The sequence below is a fragment of the Neomonachus schauinslandi genome, chromosome 4 (genome assembly GCF_002201575.2).
Source record: "Neomonachus schauinslandi chromosome 4, ASM220157v2, whole genome shotgun sequence".
Taxonomy (NCBI): Eukaryota; Metazoa; Chordata; class Mammalia; order Carnivora; family Phocidae; genus Neomonachus; species Neomonachus schauinslandi.
In genome coordinates this window covers 123,671,202-123,692,037 of record NC_058406.1, presented here as the reverse complement: position 1 = coordinate 123,692,037, position 20,836 = coordinate 123,671,202, and the positions used below count along the sequence as shown (strand labels likewise).

Here is a 20,836-nt window from a genome sequence, read left to right as displayed (position 1 = left end):
CTATACTCAAAAAACTATAGAACACTCATGAAAGAAACTGAGGCAGATGCAAAGAAATGGAAAAACGTTCCATGCTCTAGGTTAGAAGAACAAATATTGTTAAAATGTCTATGCTACCTCGAGCAATCTATACTTTCAATGCAATCCCTATCAAAATACCATCAACTTTTTTTCACAGAGCTGGAACAAATAATCCTAAAATTTGTATGGAACCAGAAAAGACCCCAAATAGCCAGAGGAATGTTGAAAAAGAAAACCAAAGCTAGTGGCATCAGAATCCTAGACCTCAAGCTCTATTACAAAGCTGTCATCATCAAGACAGTATGGCATTGGCACAAATACAGACACAAAGATCAATGGAACAGAACAGACAACCCAGAAATGGACCCTCAACTCTATGGTCAACTAATCTTCGACAAAGCAGGAAAGAATATCCAATGGAAAAAAGACATTTTCTTCAACAAATGGTGTTGGGGAAATTGGATAGCCACATGCAGAAGACTGAACTGGACCATTTCCTTAAACAATACACAAAATAATAGATTCTAGATTCAAAATGGATGAAAGACCTAAATGTGAGACAGGAATCCATCAAAATCCTAAAGAACACAGGCAGCAACTTCTGTGACCTCGGCTGCGGCAACATCTTGCTAGATACATCTCCAAAGGCAAGGGAAAGAAAGGCAAAAACTAACTATTGGGATTTCATCAAGATAAAAAGCTTCTGCACAGCAAAGGAAATAGTTGACAAAACCAAGAGACAACCAACAGAATGGAAGAAGATATTTGCAAATGACATAGCAGATAATGGGCTAACATCCAAAATCAATAAAGAACTTATCAAACTCAATACCCAAAGAACTAATAATCCAATCAAGAAATGGGCAGAAGACATGAACAGACATTTCTCCAAAGAAGATATACAAATGGCCAACAGATACATGAAAAAAAGCTCCACATCACTCAGCATCAGGGAAATCCAAATCAAAACCACAATGAGATACCACCTCACACTAGTCAGAATGGCTAAAATTAACAAGTCAGAAAGCGATCGATATTGGTGAGGATGCGGAGAAAGGGGTACACTGTTGGTGGGAATGCAAGCTGGTGCAGCCAGCTCTGGAAAACAATATGGAGGTTCCTCAAGAAGTTAAAAATAGAGCTACCCTATGAGCCAGCAATTGCACTACTAGGGATTTACCCCAACGATACAAATTTAGTGATCCAAAGGGCACCTGCACCCCAATGTTCATAGCAGCAATGTCCACAATAGTCAAACTATGCAAAGAGCCCAGATGTCCAGTGACAGATGAATGGATAAAGAAGATGCTATATATACATACAACGGAATACTACTCAACCATCAAAAAAAAAAAAAAAAAATGAAATCTTGCCATTTCTAACAACATGGATAGAAGTGGAGGGTAATATGCTAAGCAAAATAATCAGAGAAAGACAATTATCATAAGATCTGTCATATGTGGAATTTAAGAAACAAAACAGAAGATCACAGGGGAAGAGAGGAAAAAATAAAATAAGACAAAATGAGAGAGGGAGAGAAACCATAAGAGACTAAATCATAGGAAACAAACAGCATTGCGGGAGGGGCGAGAGGTGGAGGGTTGGGGTAACTGGGTGATGGCCATTAAGCAGGGCACATGATGTAATGAGCACTGGGTATTATATAAGACTGATGAATCACTGACCTCTACTTCTGAAACTAATAATACATTATATGTTAATTAATGGAATTTAAATGAAAAAAAATAAAGTAAAAGCATATTGGTTAAAGAAAAAGCTACGTTGCAAAAAAGAAAAGAAAGAAGTCCAGAAAAAGAAAACCTACCACATACTTTAAACACAAACAGACTTAATAAATCATATACTATTTTGGATTAGTTGCACTGAGTCCCTCCACTGGGATATATTATTTTGCTATATTTCTTTTGGGGGAAAAGGCTATTTCAGTATTACAATTTCACCAACAATCTGTGAAAAACTTTTCTCAAGCATGCTACTTAACTATTCTAATAAATGTGATTTTACAATAAAGACTGATTAATCCTGGTCCAAAACTGTCGAATTACTGGATAGGTTCTGATTAACGTATAATTCCTTTTCCTGAACACAAGAACAACAAAACACAAGAACAAACAAAAAACGCAAGTTGAATCTTGCCTTATATGAATTTCATCATCACTGTCCATGTGTAGCAACCGGCCTTGTAGACGCCGTTCTTCACTGCGAAGCTGTTTTCTCATTTCTGATAACTCCATAATTACATTTTTTTTCTCCTCTGCAAATTCACAGTAAGTAAAAAATAAGACAGGTATAAGAACAGAAGATTAGGAGCGCCTGAGTGGCTCAGTCGGTTAAGTGCCTGGCTTCGGCTCAGGTCATGATCCTGGAGTCCCCAGATCGAGCCCCACATCAGGCTCCCTGCTCAGCGGGGATTCTGCTTCTCCCTCCACCCCTCATCCCCTCACCCCACTCTCTCGTACTCTCTCTCAAATAAATAAAATCTTAAAAAAAAAAAAAAGAACAGAAGATTAAACATTAAAACATGACCAGACTTATCACAAAACTAAAATGCTCAGAGACACATTTTTATGAAGGTTGCTGTTAATATTTTATAAATACAGATCATATTTATGAATACCAGCAAGATACACATACACATTTCTGAAAATACAGAATTGCCAGACTTAAGAAATACTCTTGGGGTGGGGCGAGTGCAACTATAAAGAGGCACACAAGAGAGTTCCTTTGTGGTGATGCCACAGTTCTTCTCCTTTTTTTTAAAGATTTTATTTATTTGAAAGAAAGAGAGAGAGAACATGAGCAGAGGGGAGGGGCAGAAGGAGGAGGAGAAGCAGACTTCCCACTGAGCAGGAAGCCTGATGTGGGGCTCAATCCCAGGACCCCGGGATCATGACCTGAGCCAAAGGCAGATACTTAACTGACTGAGCCACCAGGTGCCCCTGATGCCACAGTTCTATACTTTGTGCAGTAGTCACACAAATTATACACAATACAAATGCACAGAACCACACACAAAACACAAACACACATCAATTACTTTGTGTTAAAACTGTGAGACCTGATGGAGGTCTGTAGAGCGTACCAATGTCAATTTCCTCGTTATTGTTCTATATAAGATAGTACCACTGAGGGAAGCTGCAGGAAGGGTACCCGGGACTTCACTATGCTCTTCTGCCACATTCTGTGAGTCTACAATTATTTCAAAATAAAAAGCTTAAAAGAGAAATATTATAGGTCTCAGACTTAATAGTTAACTCTACCTTCTGCACGGAGCTGGTTTCTCCTGGCAGGTACCGGAGGAGACTGTGCCCTGGATATGGAACTTTCCTGTTTAACAATCATAACAAAGATATACTCAGTATGTCTTGCCTACTCAGAAGCTCGAAGAGAGTAATTTTTTTGAAGCAACTATATGTAAAAGAAACCAGATTTCCCACTATCCTACCTATACACTTTCCTACATGTATTTTTCCTTCCCATCACAATGGAAGTGTCCTTGCTCCACCCAAAGACAACCCTGTCACCTGTTTTCTGTATCTGGTAAGTGACTCCCACCTCCTCCAATCACTCTTTTTTCTTAGCTTATGCTTAAAAATCTCTTTCTTCTTGGGGCGCCTAGGTGGCTAAGTTGGTTAAGCAACTGCCTTAGGCTCAGGTCATGATCCTAGAGTCCCAGGATCAAGTCCAGCATCGGGCTCCCTGCTCAGCAGGGAGTCTGCTTCTCCCTCTGACCCTCCCCCTCTCGTCCTCTCTCTCTCTCTCTTTCTGTCTCTCTCAAATAAATAAAATCTTAAAAAAAAAAAATCTCTTCCTTCTTAAAAAAAATTCTTACCTCCTCCTTCATCACTATGTACTGTCCCTTCTCTACTTCCCTCCATAGCCATCCTCTCAAGAATAGATGCAACACGGTGTCTACTTCTTCATGCCCATTCACTCCTCACCATACAGCTACTGCCTTTGCTTCTACACCCTCACTCCACAGCTCTCACCAAAGTCACCAGGGGATCCCCAAGTGACACATTCAATGGGCATTTTACACCCTTATTTTAATTGGCCAGTAGCAACTGATATTGCCATTCTCTATCACTTTCTCTGTCTCTATTTCCTTTCTCTGCCTCTTAAATATTTAATTCCCTGGTGTTCCATCCTCAGCCCTCTTTACTTCCCCCAAACCCATCCCCGACAACTATACTAATCTGACAAGGAACAATGTTAATGGCTTCCAAACCAGTCCAGAACTCCTTCCTTAGCCACAACCCATATTTTCAACCACCCACTCTATATAAATCTCACAAGAAACTTGAAGGTTGTCACTGATGCCTACCCCCCACACACAGTGAATGCCATTATTTGTGTCTCTTAAGTATGTCTTGAATTTGTCACCCATTCTCAGTTCTTAATGTCACTGCCTTTAAGTCCTGAAAGTCTCATAAGTGGACTTCAGCAAAACCACTGTAACTTCTCTCCATGTTTATGGTCTTACCCGACCTCTAAAATACATCTCCACACCAGTGCCTGAGAGAAAGTTAGGTAAGACAAATATGGCCATTCTCCAACTTATGACATATGTCATTCTCCTACTTAAAGTATTACAAAGAATACCATTCATTATCTATCACAGACCGACTAAATCAGAATCTGAGAGAGCGGGATTAGGACAATGTTCTAACATTTGCTTTGTCTATTCTGGTAATTAGTCCATTTGGTACCCACTCATCTATGGGAATCAAGTCAAACTCCATACCACATCCTACTCACGTCTTGACCTCTACCTCTGCTGCCACCCTGGTCAGGCATTCTGAGGCCAGAGCAAACCATGGGGTATTCTTCTCCTTGTGTGCCACTTCCTTCCATGATTTGGCACATCTCCTCCTCTTTATGGCAAATTCCTACTCATTCTTCAAGAGTCAAGTCAAGGATCAACCCTTCTGGAACATTTTCCCAGCTCTCTTTTTTTGATCATAGCTGAGTCTAAAGTATAAGGGACTTCAATGGCATAATTACAGGTAGCCAGATAATATATTATCAAAGAAAAGGCCTTCTTGAGAGGGCTGAACAAGAACCATTTGCTAAATTATAATCTCTCAAAAGAATTTAAACTTTATGGCACCAAGTATTACCAGTTACAACTGATGCAACAAATAAATGCAACCATTGTATTTCAGCTTTGAAAAAATGTAACATAGCTAAATATGATGAATTAAAAAAACTCACTCAATTCCCTTCATCTAAACTAATTTAGCTAAGATTAACAAATCAAAAGAAAAAGTATATACCTGAATAAAGGAACTTATAATGCTGTCAACTGAAGGAGGTCTTTGAAGTCTGTTTGCAATTTTGTTCTGAAGAGCAGGAACTACAGGAGAAGGCTGTCTCAAGCGCTGGGGGGAAGAAAGTATACATATATATGTATGTATATATATATACATACAAACACACATACATATATAAACACATATGCATGTATACACACACACCAACATATGTCTATACACATACATACATATATGTATGTCTACATATATATGTGCCTGTGTGCACAGACACCCCTAATAGTTAACAAGACCACTTAGGAAGTTCAGAAAGCTATTGCTTTTATTTAATAAAATACTTTTTACCAAAAAGAAAGTCAGAAATTCAATTATATAAGATCAAAAACATCAGTTATGATAAACATTAATTGATTTAGATATTGTTATTAAAACCAAAGCACTCTCAGATTAGAACAAAAAAATCCAACAAACTTAAGTAAAGCAATACCATACCAAATATTAGGAAAACAACAAAAACAAAAAACAGAACTAAGGTAAACACTTGTTTTAATAATAAAAAGAAACAGGTTAACACAAAAAAACAAAAACTCTTTTCTGGAAAATAATATAAATCAACATCTAAAACCTAGATCTCTTGTCACGAAGAGCATCACCATGAGGGGATGTTCCAGATAACAACAGCATTCTATGTCTCCATAAGAGATAAAAGAGGGTTTCAGTTTCCAGTGTAATAAAGTTAGTAGTTCCCAATTTCATATTAAAATCAAAATGCAAAAAACAAATTCCCAACAAAATGCAGTAATAATTACCTGGTTTAAAAAAAAAAAAAAAAACCACCCAGAACAGAGTATATGTATGGATGTTAAATTGTTCATTTTGCATGGTACAAAATCAAATATTACTTTCACTGGTGACTCTGACAAAATCTGAAATATATGAGAAAATCTTTTCTTTTAAAACCAGTAGATGACCACAAGCAGAATTATAACGACAATATAAACCTTCTAAAGGACCACAGAGGATGAAGCAAACAAAGCATACTCCACAGAGTAAGAAAACAAGTAACTATCAAGGAAGCATAAATTTTAAAAAAGCCAGAAATTCAATTAATATGATCAAATATATTGGGTATGATAAAAATAGATGGATTTAGGTATCACTGTTCAAAAGACTATAATTCTCTGATTAGGGTAAAAAACTGAATTTAAAAAAAAAAACATAAAACCAAATTCAACAAACCAAATACACAAGCTAAACAAAAAATAAATGACACAAAAGTAAAAACTAAGAAAATGGACAAAAATATATTATCAGGCATACATAAATAAAAGAAAAATTATAGCTAGCAATGATAACTACATCACTGAGAGCAAAATACGTTAAATGGAACAAAGCTGGTTTAAAACTATGGTACTTCATAACTGAACTAGAACAGTCATAAAACTGTATATTCCTAAGAAAAGCACTTTCTCTTAAACATAATTAGAAATCGGCAGAAACAAATGTTCTTTCATTTTTAAATAATTTTACAAGAAAATATTCTGTGTGTTTTCCACTCAATTTTGCTACAAGTCTAATATGGCTCTAAAAAATAATGCTATTAATTTAAAAAATGAATGAATGACATTTGAATAATATTTTAAAAGGCAGAACAAATATATATCCAACTTTAAAAATGAAGGGTATTGCCTAACATTACTAGAACACTGAAAATAAATAAAGCAAACAAAAAGCATAGGTGTTACTTATAAATTCTCTTTTAAATAATGTTTCAGCAGATTCTAACTGCAAACCCTTATTTCTATCACCATAAAATCCTGGGGTGAGAAATCAAATAGTGTATCTGAACCCATCAAAAATGGCTCACATTGTCTATAGCAGGTTACACACTGAAAAGTGTACCAAACCACATCATAAATACACTAGAAGAGCCCACTGGTTAAAAGTAGTATTTCTGTGAATGCTGCTTAGAAGAAATAATGTCTGTATAAATCTAAACTTCTGAAAACCATTTTCTTAAATTAAATTGGGCTAAAGCTATAGCACATACAGTTTTTCAAGATGTGGTCCACAGGCCAACTACATCTGAACTCCTAAGAATGCTTGTAAAATGCAGATTCCTGGACTACCCTCAGACTTATTAAAATCAGACACTTTGTGGATAAGACCTGAAGATGCATTTTTAACAAATCCCCAGTGATACTTATGCATATAAAATTTTAAATATAGCTTTGAAATATGAGCAAGGGTGTAAACTGGAGCCTCACAGGGGCCAAGTGGCTTCCTAGAGAGAAAACCTCTTTGATCCACCACACACCTAACAGTGAGTATCAATCAGTCTCAGCTATGGACTTCAAACCAGTCCATTGTGAGCCACCAATTTCTTTTTTAATTTCCAATCCATCAAGGATAAAAGTGCAAAACAGTAAAAATGAATTACTAAATACATGAAAATTTTTAAAAAGACATTACACAATTCAAGTCCAACTTTTTTATCCAACAGACACAAAATTACTTTGACAAATTGCTACAAAAGTTTCCAGACACTTACTTTCCATTTCTGTACTTACTCTTATCATGAATAGCTGGCCGGGTGCTACTCCACAGACCACGAGGACAAGATTAAGAATGACTAAGGTAAGTAAAGCCCTTACACTCAACTGAGGGGGGAAAGAGCAGCAAGCACGATGACATGCTCTGTACAGGAAGCCCAGTGCGCTGCACCCAGATGAAGTAGCAAGATGGAAGGGAAGAACAAAAGCATCCCTCCCCCTCTCTCTCTTTTGCTCCCAAGGCCACAGTGAAAGGGGTTTTAAACGTACCTTTGTTTCTTCCCCAATTATATTTTCTCTTGCATAGTAGTGCTGAAGCTGCAGATTATGTTTTTCTTCCTCTTCTTTCTTCTTTCTTTCTGCCTCTTTTCGTCTTTCTTCGGCTAACCGAATAAGCTCTTCATTTTTTAGCCTTTGCTTTAAAATAAAGAGAAAAATACACACTCCATACATACATTCTATAGTCCACTCAAATATCTGCTGTCTTATTTGTCTGAAATAAAGAGATAAAATTGAAGATATAGATGATACAGTGGTAACAAAAAGAAGCTATTTAACAATAAAGTATTAGGCATCTTGTATAATACCCCAGTAAGCCTAAGCTAATTTTTGGCTTAAAAAAGTCATCATTAATCTCTTTTCTTAACTTAGTCTTACACTTTAATAAAATAGTATCCAATAAATGAATATTGATCTGATATTTTCTAAATGTACTCTAGGACTGTTCTCTGTAATACCTTTCCAAGTCAAAATAAAGATTTCACTTACAGAATAAGTATAAAAAGAAAGTAGGAAAAAAATGCACCTCCTCCTCTTTCTCCCTTTTCTTTTCCTGTTCCTCTTCATACTCTTGCTGAATTCGCGCTCTCTGTTCTGCAAGCCGTTTTTCTTCTTTTTCTTCTGCAATTCTTAGTCTCTCTCTCTCTGCTTCCTCTCTTTGTTTCTTTTCCTCAATCTAAAGAATTAAACCTAGTTATTACTTTGGGAAACTAATGAAAGTTAGAATACCATGTAATATTTTCTAGTATCCTATGAATTCAACATTTATACCCTCTTTTTAAGTTCCTAAATTTTTCAGTTTCCTATATTTTATTAGGGAGGCTACATGATGTAATGTTGAGATATGAGTAAAATTCCAGCTCCACCAAATACTTACTCACTGAGTGACCTTAAGAAGACATTCTTATTCAGTTTTGTCATCTGGTAAAAAGAGCTATTAATGTCTATATCTCCAAGGAGTACTTAAAGAACTGAAGTGGAACAATGTATGTTAAAATAAATAAATAAAAATTCCTGTTTACAAATACTCAGTAAATAACTCATGATTATATTACTTTATAATGATCATTACTATTATGTCTCAAAGTTCCTTGGCTTGATTAGTATCCTGAAACAACAGTGTAGTATTTTAGCATTTAATCACTCCTTTTGCAAGAATCCCTTCCCCAGAATGCCCTTTCTTCTTTCCTATCTACTGGCAAGTGGTAAGGTAAACAAGGATTTTAGCCACAAGGGTTCATAACTAAGTTTCATCTAGAATGCCACCTGGGGCCTACAGTGCTAAGTACTCTGGAAAAATACTCTAAGGCAAAGTCTGAGATGTGAAAGGAAGAGGACCCTGAGATACAGTCTACATCCTCCATGAATGAGGTAAGGAAGAATGGCAGCAAAGGTATTGGGAATTCATGATGCTGGTTTTAAGGTTATCAATAGATTTTAGTTACTTTTAAATATGAAATAGTTATGGATATTCAAATTATTTTCATTGTTCTTGTCTACATTTCCTCTAGCTTCAAGGCTGTTATATCTAGTGTTATCAATCTTTTCAACTGTAAGAACTTTACTCTTCCTACATGTCCCATGACTTTACATGCTAGGGCTTCTTCCAACACTTTTTTTTCAAACAACACTATTAAATAAGCACAATCCTAATATTTAGTACTAATAAGGTACCCACAATCACTTCTTCAAATACAATACACCTAGACAAAAGGTCAATTATGATCTAGACAACAAAACCTCACATTTAACACTCATTTCCCTCTTTTTCCTATTGCAAAAAAAAAAAAAAAAAAAAAATTTACAGTCACAAAGTCACTTCTCCATTAAGGGTCACAATCATAAATGGATCACACACCTAAGAAATCCACAGAAATGCCATTCCAACAAAAATGCTACACAGCAGTTCAACAGAAAGAGGAAAGCTATCATCTACGTCAGTTGTTTTCAAACTGTATAATACAAAGGTGCTTCAAGGGTCCTGCAAATATTTTATCAAATTTTATTTTACAGCTGAAAAGATTAAATTATCTCTAAAGCTGTAATTAAAAATGTTATGTAAACACTCATTTGCATTACTTATCAGATTTTAACCACATGCAGACTTCTGCTGCATTAACTTAACAGTATAACTTTTTTATTCATACATGGAGCTAAGCCTTATTTTGCCATCTTGGTACACAGATCTGAACATTTTATAACATTTCTTTTGACATTTAAGTTTGGGGATACTTCTTGTCTGACACTTCAGTGTTGGTAGTAATAATAAATACCATTTAGATATTTTAAATTTTCTTAGAGTTTTGTGTTAGATTTTGCTTGACAGGGAAAGAGTTTTAAGGGGCTGCTTAAAGAAAAATATGTAAGCCACCATTCGAGAGCAATCCATTCACAGGTACACTGAGGATTTACAGGTTGGGAGAACTGAAGGCTAAACTTACTCTAAAACTGATATAGTCAAACTTCCCCTATTACTACTTTTTTCCAGAGGGAAAGACTCTGAGAGACCTCTAGAAATATAAGTGTGTATTGTGTATTGTACTTAAAGTCAGGAGACCTGGGTTCAATTTGCTGGCTCTGCCACCATGGGTAAGCGTCTTAGCCTGGGTTTTAGTTGCATGTCATAAAACAGAAGTAGTAATACCTTCCTTGGCGAGTTTGAAGATTAATGAGATACTATATGCAAAAGTACCTTCTAAATAATAAAAGGCTATATAATTTCAAGACTGTTTTCCCCCCTGAATTCTACCCTAAACCATGCTAACACTTGTTTTTTTCCCCCCTGAATTCTACCCTAAACCATGCTAACACTTGTTAAGTATAATAGGAGTTACATAATTTTGACTTGCTGTCATTATGGGCATATACCACAGGGCATTTCAAGTTCAATAGGTGACTCTGTGACCCTCAATCAGCTGCTACATGAGTGGCCAATACCATAGGGACTTCTGATGCCACTCTCTTACATTCATTATCTCTATTCATTCTGTCGATCCTTACAAAGGTCTTTCCATCCATTTCCGTTGTTGCCCGTCTAGTAAAATACCCTTGCTTCCAATCTTTTCAATCCTCCAAAAATACATCTTAAAGACTAATGCCAGATCAGTCACCGACAAGAGCATATCCATTACATCACTGCCTTATTGAAGAGTCCACAATAATTAGGATTAGAAAGAGGACATATTTGAGTAGAACCTTTTTAAGAAGAATTTAAGAGTTTGGGATTAGACTGGATAGCTTTAGGTGTCAGACTAAGGAATTTGGGTATTTTCTGTAGGAAAGAAAAGCTACCACCAGTTTTTGAGTAGCAAAGCATAACATGAGAAGTCATATCAAAGGAAGACCACCGAGACCACAGGGTTAATCTGAAATGGGATGTTAAGGGTGGGTGGGAAGGGGTGTGGAGGTGAGAAGAGAAGAAATTGTGAGTCCTTCTCTTTCACCTCAGGCTCCACCCCTCGCAGACACAGTATGGGTATTCAATAATTGTTTGCTTAATAAACCCTGGATACTCAAGTGTCTTCCTTTGGGCATTTCTACTATTTTTAAATGCTATTTGCTTACATGCATAAATGAGGCAAATAATTGCAAAATGTGATTACATCTGATTTTTAATAATTTACAAACTATAATGAGTCAAGAATATATCATCTGGAAAAAAACTATTGATTTTCTACTAACACATAAGCATCTAGAAATATTCATTCTATGCCTAAAAAGCAAATATTTTATTAAATCATTGTTAAAGAATACTGACATTTCTAAAACTGAATGATTTAATAAAGTTTAGAAAAGAGATGGACATTGGGGAGAGTATGTGCTATGGTGAGCACTGTGAATTGTGTAAGACTGATGAATCACAGACCTGTACCCCTGAAACAAATAATACAGTATATGTTAATAAAAAAAAAAAAAAAAAAGAGTAAGACAACTGGCATGCGTAACATGTCTCCATATTCCTTTCTCAGATATAAATGAAATAATATCATTTTAGTACTACCTATATCTGATGTAAATTAGGTATCTTAAATAACTGTGGAGGTATTTTAGAATTTATTCTTTATCCTGTGAGTAAAATCTTTTCAAGTTTAGCTTATTACAATTCTAACAAAACTTTGAAACTATGATAAAATAAGCACTTCACCTGAAAACGAAGAAAATTCTTGTATAATTCTTGCTGTTTAATCTGAAGTTCAGTTGGAGGCTCACAAAATATATTTCCCCGAGCAAAAGGAGAGCTCTGTGGTTGCATATAACCTTGAAAGAGAAATTTTGCAAAAACATACCATTACTCGATAGTTAGAAAATATAAAGGTTAAAGAATAAAGTTTGCTACTAAATCCATATTGTGAATACATGTGCTAACTACAGAAGTCCAGAGGTCAAAAATCAGAAGAGGAAGGTTGAGATTAGAATCTGAAGACCAGATGAAAAGTAACGAGTAAAGAAAAATGATGAAACAAAAATATATAGTTGAAAAATTTATGTCTATACCTGAAAGACACCAAGGAAACAAAAGGTAAGAGCCTAAACAACTTTCACTGCAGCACAGACTTTAAAGTAAAATTTATATAGAGAAAAAAAGTACATTTAAGTTCTTATTTTTTTTTAAAGATTTTATTTATTTATTTGACAGAGATAGACAGCGAGAGAGGGAACACAAGCAGGGGGAGCAGGAGAGGGAAAGCAGGCTTCCCACTGAGCAGGGAGCCTGATGCGGGGCTCGATCCCAGGACGTTGGGATCATGACCTGGGCCGAAGGCAGAGGCTTAATGACTGAGCCACCCAGACGCCCCTGTAAATACCCTTTTCTTAAGAATATGCTTAATTATATATTAAAATCTAGTATGTATATGTATATTAAAAAATTTGTTTTAGAAAATCAGTAATTCCAAAAATCTTTCCATCTATGGTTCACAATAGATTAGAAAGTCAGCTCTGAAAACACTTTTTACAAATTAGAATGATTCTTTATCACTGCAATAATTTTTATTTAAAAATTCTATTAGAGTAACAGGATATAAACATGAAGAATAAAAATATGCTATATGTTCCTATAAACAGAATTATACATTCTGGGGAAGGATTAAATGATTTCATAAAGGCCACCTGAAAAATAATTATATCCCAGGAGTCTCTCCTTAAATGCAGGAAAAATATATTTAAATTTAAGCCTCACATAACTTTTTATATTATTTTTTAGTTACTGCCTCAGTCTTTATACCATCAATCTAAAGCATATCTTTCACCCACTCATGCCTTGCAGTTTAGCTGCCACTTAGGCCTATTTTGCCTTTGTGTTTAAATATACTAATGCTTATTTGAATACATCGGCTGAAAATCAAATGTTATAGTGAAAAGGTAGATTAACAAAACAAAGTTTTTAAAAATAAGGTTTTTTAAAAATAAATAAATTACAAAAATAAAATCATAGGGAAACACATGCTCTAACCCATGGAAATATATCTAGGTATCATAATAAGCTAAACACTAAGTTTAAGTCAAATTAGTATGGACTTCATAAATATGGTTCTTCATCCTAGAACCAGAAAGTAAAAGAAAAACAATGAACTTTAGGAAAGGCCTCAAACAGGCCTAATGAAGAGAAAACATGAAAGGATAATGAACTTTTAAGCACACATTATAACATTCAATTTTCAGATATATTCAAGTTCCCTAAGGCCTTTAAAATATTAAATGCCACATATGTATGTGTATGTGTAAACACACATATACATATATAAACATACACTCATACACATATATGCTAGCACAGCAACAAATAAGATGACTGGACAGTTTCTTGCATTCAGAAAGTCTATCTTAGGTTAATTCTTAGGGAACTTCAATACACAAAAAAAAGGGGACATTTTAGCACTTCATGAGTTTGTATGATTTCTTAAACGAAAGCATCCTGCCCACAATACCAGCACCAAAACCCTGGCAGTGTACAGAAAGGCAACAGGCAGTAAATTCTGCTGTACATGTTCAATCATCAAGTTTGTGTATTTTCCTTGGAAAGGGTCATAGTGGGCGCCTGGGTGGCTCAGTTGGTTAAGCGACTGCCTTCAGCTCAGGTCATGATCCTGGAGTCCCGGGATCGAGTCCCGCATCGGGCTCCCTGCTCGGCGGGGAGTCTGCTTCTCCCTCTCCCACTCCCCGTTTGTGTTCCCTCTCTCGCTGTGTCTTTCTCTGTCAAATAAATAAATAAAATCTTTAAAAAAGAAAAAAAAAAAAAAAAGGGTCATAGAAACTTGATTTTTTTTTCCAGTGTTTTTGCTTGATAAGCAGAGCTAGATGCTTAAATCCTTATTAATATGATAGAGAAAGTTCTGGGTGAAGACAGAACTACAAACAATACCAGGTGCAGAAGAAAAGGATAGAGAAGGAGTATGTAGAACTGGGATCTCAATACAGACTACTAAAAGAAACAAATGAAGAGAAAAATGATGTATCAAAAAAAAAAAAAACTCAAAATTCCCTTCAATAAAATGAAAGGTGTTTTTACTGCACAATGAACTATTACAAAGAGTGGAAGCCTGGGACACCTAGGTGGCTCAGTCGGTTAAGCGGCTGCCTTCGGCCCAGGTCATGACCCCAGGGTCCTGGGATCGAGTCCCACATCGGGCTCCTCGCTCAGCAGGGAGCCTGCTTCTCCCTCTCTCTCCCTCTGCTTGTGCTCTCTCTGTCAAATAAATAAAAATAAAAATCTTTAAAAAAAAAAAAAAAGAGTGGAAGCCAAATTAACAATCACATACAATAAAAAAAAATTCAATTGTACTGCTTCAAAAATGAAGACTGGATCCACTAGGTAAAAATCTATTGTGGATCAAAGAAAGAAAGCACTTCCTCATAAATAGAGATCCAACAGTGGTACAGGCTGTGCATGGAAATTACAAGTAGCACATCTCCTAAAATGTTCAAGAAGGGCACAGGGATTAGCGCTACCATCAAAGGCGTGAAAGATGAAAGGCTGGTGATTCTAATCACAGCTCCCTATTTAATCTGCCTGTTGGCCAGGCAGTCATATGGGTTAAAAATTTAAAAATCAATTTTGAAGACTATATGATAAGTCAGGGATATTTTGGGAGGACTTTCTAATGTAAGTTCTTTAGTAGTCTAAAATCAAAACTTTAGTGGAAGTACAAAAGCAGAATTTGTAGTAAATAAATGGTTACTTTTACAGGCATCAAAATATAGTGCAAGGTGATAGATATATCCTTTAAACTTCCTTTGATTTTAAAATATGTAACATATTTTCATATACACTTGATAAAGAAGATGACCCAACTTTCCCTGCCAAGTCATAAAGAAAGCTACTGAATAATTTTCTATTTATAGAACCTTTAATTAAAGGATGTTGTTTGATAGCAAATCAAAGATATTGCTTAAGAAAGGGACATCAAATTAAACTTTTAAAAAAATTAAACTTCATTTCTTTGTCCTTTGTGGTTTTACAAGAGAGGGCAAATGATTACAAAATAAGCAAAAAATAAAATTAATTAAAATAAAGTATAACAAATAAAAATAAGCAATTTCTTTGTACAATATATATCACATCTGATGCATTTTCACTAATTCAAATAGTTATGGGTATAAGAAGCAAGAGACTATTTGTCTATGTGTAAAGAGACTATGTGATTTTAAGTCCTCCCACCAGCAAAATAAAAATTTTAGCAGCAGCTAAAGCATACATAAGTTATAAAGCTAAGAAGAAACACAGTGTTAAAAAGCAAAGTATATTTCCCTATTCGTTTTCAAAATAGAAAAGCTTAAGAAAAGGTATTGTAAATAACATGAATAACGTGTTATGCTTCCTGACTCAGTGTAACCAAGTTCTCAAAATCACAATATGACCTTTGTCAGGCAAGAGAAGAGAAATGTTACTGAACAACTTTAGAAATGTAAACAAACAAACAAAATAAAACGTGATTAAAAACCTGAGTTTTTATTCGTAGAATCTTCTAGGTTCTCAGCATTTGAGGTGGCTAAATTTTGGTCTAGAGATACAACAGCCCTTTTATCTTCATATGTTCTTGCATCTGGGTTATGGTAGGCATCTATATTTTGTCTGTGCATCCTATTCAAATCAGCTGAGAGGGAAAAATAAGCCATTTATTTCAACAAATACATTTTTGTAATTAGTATGTTTAATACATTTTTTTAAAGTAGAGAATCAGAGAGAAAAAAATAGGACAGAGTTGAAATAATTCAATGGTATCTTGGTGCCCTGCAAATAGAAACAGAATTACTAAAACTTGTAAGATTTTCTAAAAATAACCTTATAAAATAAACTCAAAATCAGTAGAGACCTTAAGAATGTTAGATCTTTGACAACCCATAAAAACTATATTCATATCTATGTTAGTTAAGAAGTTGGAATCTCTTTAATACAGAACAAACAGCAACAATTCAAAACAAGTCATAGCAAAATTTACCCAACTTCATTAGCATTCGTAATGAAAAAAAATATAATCATGTAGTGCAGAGTTTTAAAATATATCCATAAACTCTTTTGATGGTCCTCCCTTAAAAGATGGAATTCAATTCCCCTCCCTTTAAGCATAAGCCAGAGTCACTAACTCACTTCTTATGAATAAAATATTGCAGGATGATGGCATATGACTTCCAGGCTACTTCATAAAAGACATTATGGTTTCCACTTTGCTTTATCTACTGGATCACTTACTCTGAAGAAAGTCAGCTACTATATCATAAGGGTATTGATGGAGCCCCCTGGAAAGGCCCACAAGGCAAGAAACTAAGGTTTCTTGAGCCATGTGAGGGAGCCATATTGAAAATGGATTCTCCAGTCCCAGTCAAGCCTTCATATGACTATAGCCCTGGCTGACATTTTGGATCCCAAACTCATCAAAGAATGAGACAGAAATACCCAGAAATACCCAGCTAACCCATTCACAAATTACTGACTCACAGAACCACAAGATAATGAATATTTGTTATATTAAAACATTACTAATAATGTCTGTCACACAGCAGTATATACCACATACACATCACAAAAATCTGAGCACACAGAATCAGGTCAAACAACAAATCAATATTAAAAACAGACCTGAATGACTACAGAACTCTAAAAAATACTTCTTCTCCATAAAACAACTGGTGTAGTAAGGGACTAGCTGAAATCACAGAAAACTGACTGCAAAAGAACTGTGAACTGCCAAGAATTGGTAAGGAAAAATTAGCTAAGTGCTCCTGTAATCATCATCAAATCCTGGGATCTATCTGGATATGGGAGGTAAATTAAAACAGAAAGATGATGATAAAGTTGAGGTCATGAACTAACAGCTGCGGTCCCTAAAAAGTCACCAAATTACACAAAAGAACTCAAATGGGAAATCAGTATCTCATCATCCAAAATTCACATTAACAGCATAAGATCACTCTGTATAAATGAGAAGTCACTATGAATAACAATATATATGGTATTCTTCCATTTTCTATTAGAAGAGTATGGTACATCAAGCTCACTCCTTCTAAGATGATAACAGAGCTCTGTTATCAAACTAATGAATGCTCAGGGAATGCAATCTCATTTTGATATTCACTTACACAAACCATAAATTAAGATATAAATATCTTATAAGTAAACAAACACTATAATAAACTTCAAAATGAATAACATCTGTTTACTTTACTGTTGTGATTATACACAGTCCTCTCAATTAGATAAATCAATGTGTTTTATAAAAAGAAAACTGATGTCAGCAGAGTACATAATTATTTAAGACTATCAGACTAAGCAATCAAGACAAGTCCATATTGCTATTTATTGCAAAAGACTATCAATTAAGTGGTCACTCCTTGTCTATCTTTCTGTGAGGTGGTAAAATAAAAAGTTTGAAATCAGCTAAAAATCAAAATTTAAAAACGCACTTTGGTGAAGAGTATAATTTGCCAATTGCAAAGATGTCACTGAAAAACAGCCTTTATTTCAAATGTACACCATCATATCATCTAATATAAAATTGCTAGCATTACAGAATAATTCTACAAAGAACAGAACAAAAGAAAATATTACAGATTAGTGATTGGGAAAGTAATTCTACTCTCTGAACAATTTATCAGACCAGGACTAAATTATGTGATAGCTACAGGTAAACAATACTTAAAATTTTTTCACTCCTTATTTTATTATCTTTTTTTATAAACCTAAATACTTTGAAATTAAAATTAATTTTATTTTTTAAAGATTGATTGACTATTGATTTTAGAGAGAGGGAGAGCAAGCGTGCACGTGCATGATCAGGGAGAGGGGGAGAGCGAGAGAGAGAAAGAGAAGTAGACTCCTGAGTGCAGAGCCCACCCTGGGGCTCGATCCTACGATCCTGATATCATGACCTGGGCCGACATCGAGTCGGACACTCAACTGACTACCTACCCAGGCACCCCATAAAATTAATTTTATAAGTTAGCTGTTGTTTGATGGAAAATACCAAAACGTAAAGAAAATGGCTGAAAATATTTCTATAGGCCCAAGATTATCCAGCTATCATGACTGATATAAAAACTCTTCTATAAGTCAATTCAAAGAGCTAAAGAAAATTTCCAACCCTAATTTGATTAATAATACATATTTCAAAATTAACTTAAAATATACATACTTAACTTATAAAGATCACAGTCTCTAAGACAAATAAAAACCTAACTGGTAGTCCATAAAATAAATCTCATGAATTTAAAAATATTAAAATGACAAAAAGTATATTATCTGAACAAGAGTACACTAGAAGTGAAAAGAAAGTTACCAAATATATGGAAATTTTAAAAACTCATGTCTAAATAATTAATGGGTCAAAGAAAAATCACAAAATTAGAAAAGTCAGTTGAATGAAAATGAAAATACCATATATCAAAATTTGTGCTACAGTTAAAGCAGTACTCAAAAGGAAATTTATAGCATTTTTAAATGCATGTATTAGAAAAGAAATCAAATCATTAATCTAAGCTTGCACATTGAGAAAACAGAAAAAGAAAATTAAGTACAAAGCAAACTAAAGGAAGAAAATAGTAAAGATGAGAGGAAAAATAAATGAAACAGGAAAAGAACAACAACAGAGAAAAATCAATGAAAACCAGAGCTGGTTCTATGAAAAGATCAATAAAATGAATAAGCCTCCGGCAAGACTGGCTAAGGAAAAAAGAATAAACAAATTACAAATATCAGGAATAAAAGAGAAACTATCACTGTAGATCCTATATACAGACATTAAAGAATAATACTGTGAATAATTTTATGCCAATAAATTCAAAAACTTAAATAAAATGGATAAATTCCTTTAATGATTCAAACCACAAAAGTTCACACAAGAAGAAATAAACTGATGTCTTTATGTACTAAAGAAGCTGAATTCATGGTTTAAAAACTTCCCCAAGAGAAAATTCCCAGCCCAGATGACTTCACTGGTAAATTCTAGCAACAAAAGAGGAAACTTTCCCAACTCATATCTGTGAAGCCAGCATCATCCTGATACCAAAACCAGACAACAACATTATAAGAAAAACAGACAAGGGTACGAGCCTAGATGCAAAGATCCCTAACTAAATATTAGCAAATCAAATCCAACAATAAAAGATTAGAAAAAAAAAACAATAAAATATGACTAGGGTTGATGCCAGGATAAAAGAGTGGCTCAACATTTAAAAAATTAGTCAATGTGGGGTGCCTGGGTGGCTCAGTTGGTTAAGCTGATTTCGGCTCAGGTCATGATCCCAGGATCCTGGGATCGAGCCCCATGTCGGGTCTCTCCCTCTCCCTCTGCCTGCTGCTCTGCCTACTTGTGCTCTCAATCTCTCTGCCAAATAAATAAATAAAGTCTTTTTTAAAAAAATTAGTCAATGTAATTCACCATATAGCGACAGAGTAAGAAAGATGAAATTATCATTTCAAAAGATGTAGAAAAGCATTTGACAAAATTCAACATATACTCATGTGAAAAGGAATAGAAGAGCAGGAATAGAAGAGAACGTCCTAGACCTGATTTAAAAAAAAAAAAAAAAAAATCTACAAAAAACCTAGTCAACATTACACTGAATGGTGAAAAGACTGAATGCTTCCCACCTAAAATCGGACAAGACAAGGCTATCTGTTCTCATGATTTCTAATCATTGTACTGGAGTTCCAAACAAGTGCAAAACACAAGCAAAATAACTAAAAGGCAATCAGATTGGAAAGGAAGAAGTAAAACTGTTTGCAGATAACATGATTGTCTAAAAAATTCCAAAGAACCACAAAAAAAAAAAACCTAACAAAATATATTACAATATCTGAAAACTGCAAAATATTGCTAAAAGATATTGACTAAGAGTAGTAAGTAGATAAATATTCCACATTCATGGGTCAAAAGACTCAATATAGTTAAGATGCTATCTGTCCCAAATTGATCTTTTTGTAAATGTAATCCCAATGAAAATCCCACCACACTTTTTTGTTGAGGTTGACAAAATGATAGTAAAATTTATATGAAAATGCTAGGGAAGTCAAGTAGACAAAACAATCTTGAAAAAGAAGAACAAAATTGGAGGACTCATACTTCTCAATTTCAAAACTTACTACAAAGCTACAGTAATCAAGAGAGTATGATATGGGCATAAGGATAGACATCTATATTAATGGAACAGAACATAAGAGTCCATAAATAATTTTATGGTCAACTGATTTTCAAC

General features: G+C 34.7%; 1 protein-coding gene across 1 annotated transcript in view; it reads right to left on the bottom strand.

Moving 5' to 3' along the window:
- CSPP1 (centrosome and spindle pole associated protein 1) overlaps positions 1–20,836 on the bottom strand; it is a 167,346-nt gene that overhangs the window by 49,112 nt on the left and 97,398 nt on the right. Inside the window, exons 18-24 of the mRNA XM_044914639.1 lie at positions 16,087–16,239; positions 12,291–12,403; positions 8,673–8,822; positions 8,138–8,284; positions 5,319–5,423; positions 3,303–3,369; positions 2,179–2,296 (exon numbers count right to left, since the gene is read on the bottom strand). Coding sequence (XP_044770574.1) covers positions 2,179–2,296; positions 3,303–3,369; positions 5,319–5,423; positions 8,138–8,284; positions 8,673–8,822; positions 12,291–12,403; positions 16,087–16,239 — 853 coding nt within the window. The remainder of the gene's footprint in view (positions 1–2,178; positions 2,297–3,302; positions 3,370–5,318; positions 5,424–8,137; positions 8,285–8,672; positions 8,823–12,290; positions 12,404–16,086; positions 16,240–20,836) is intronic.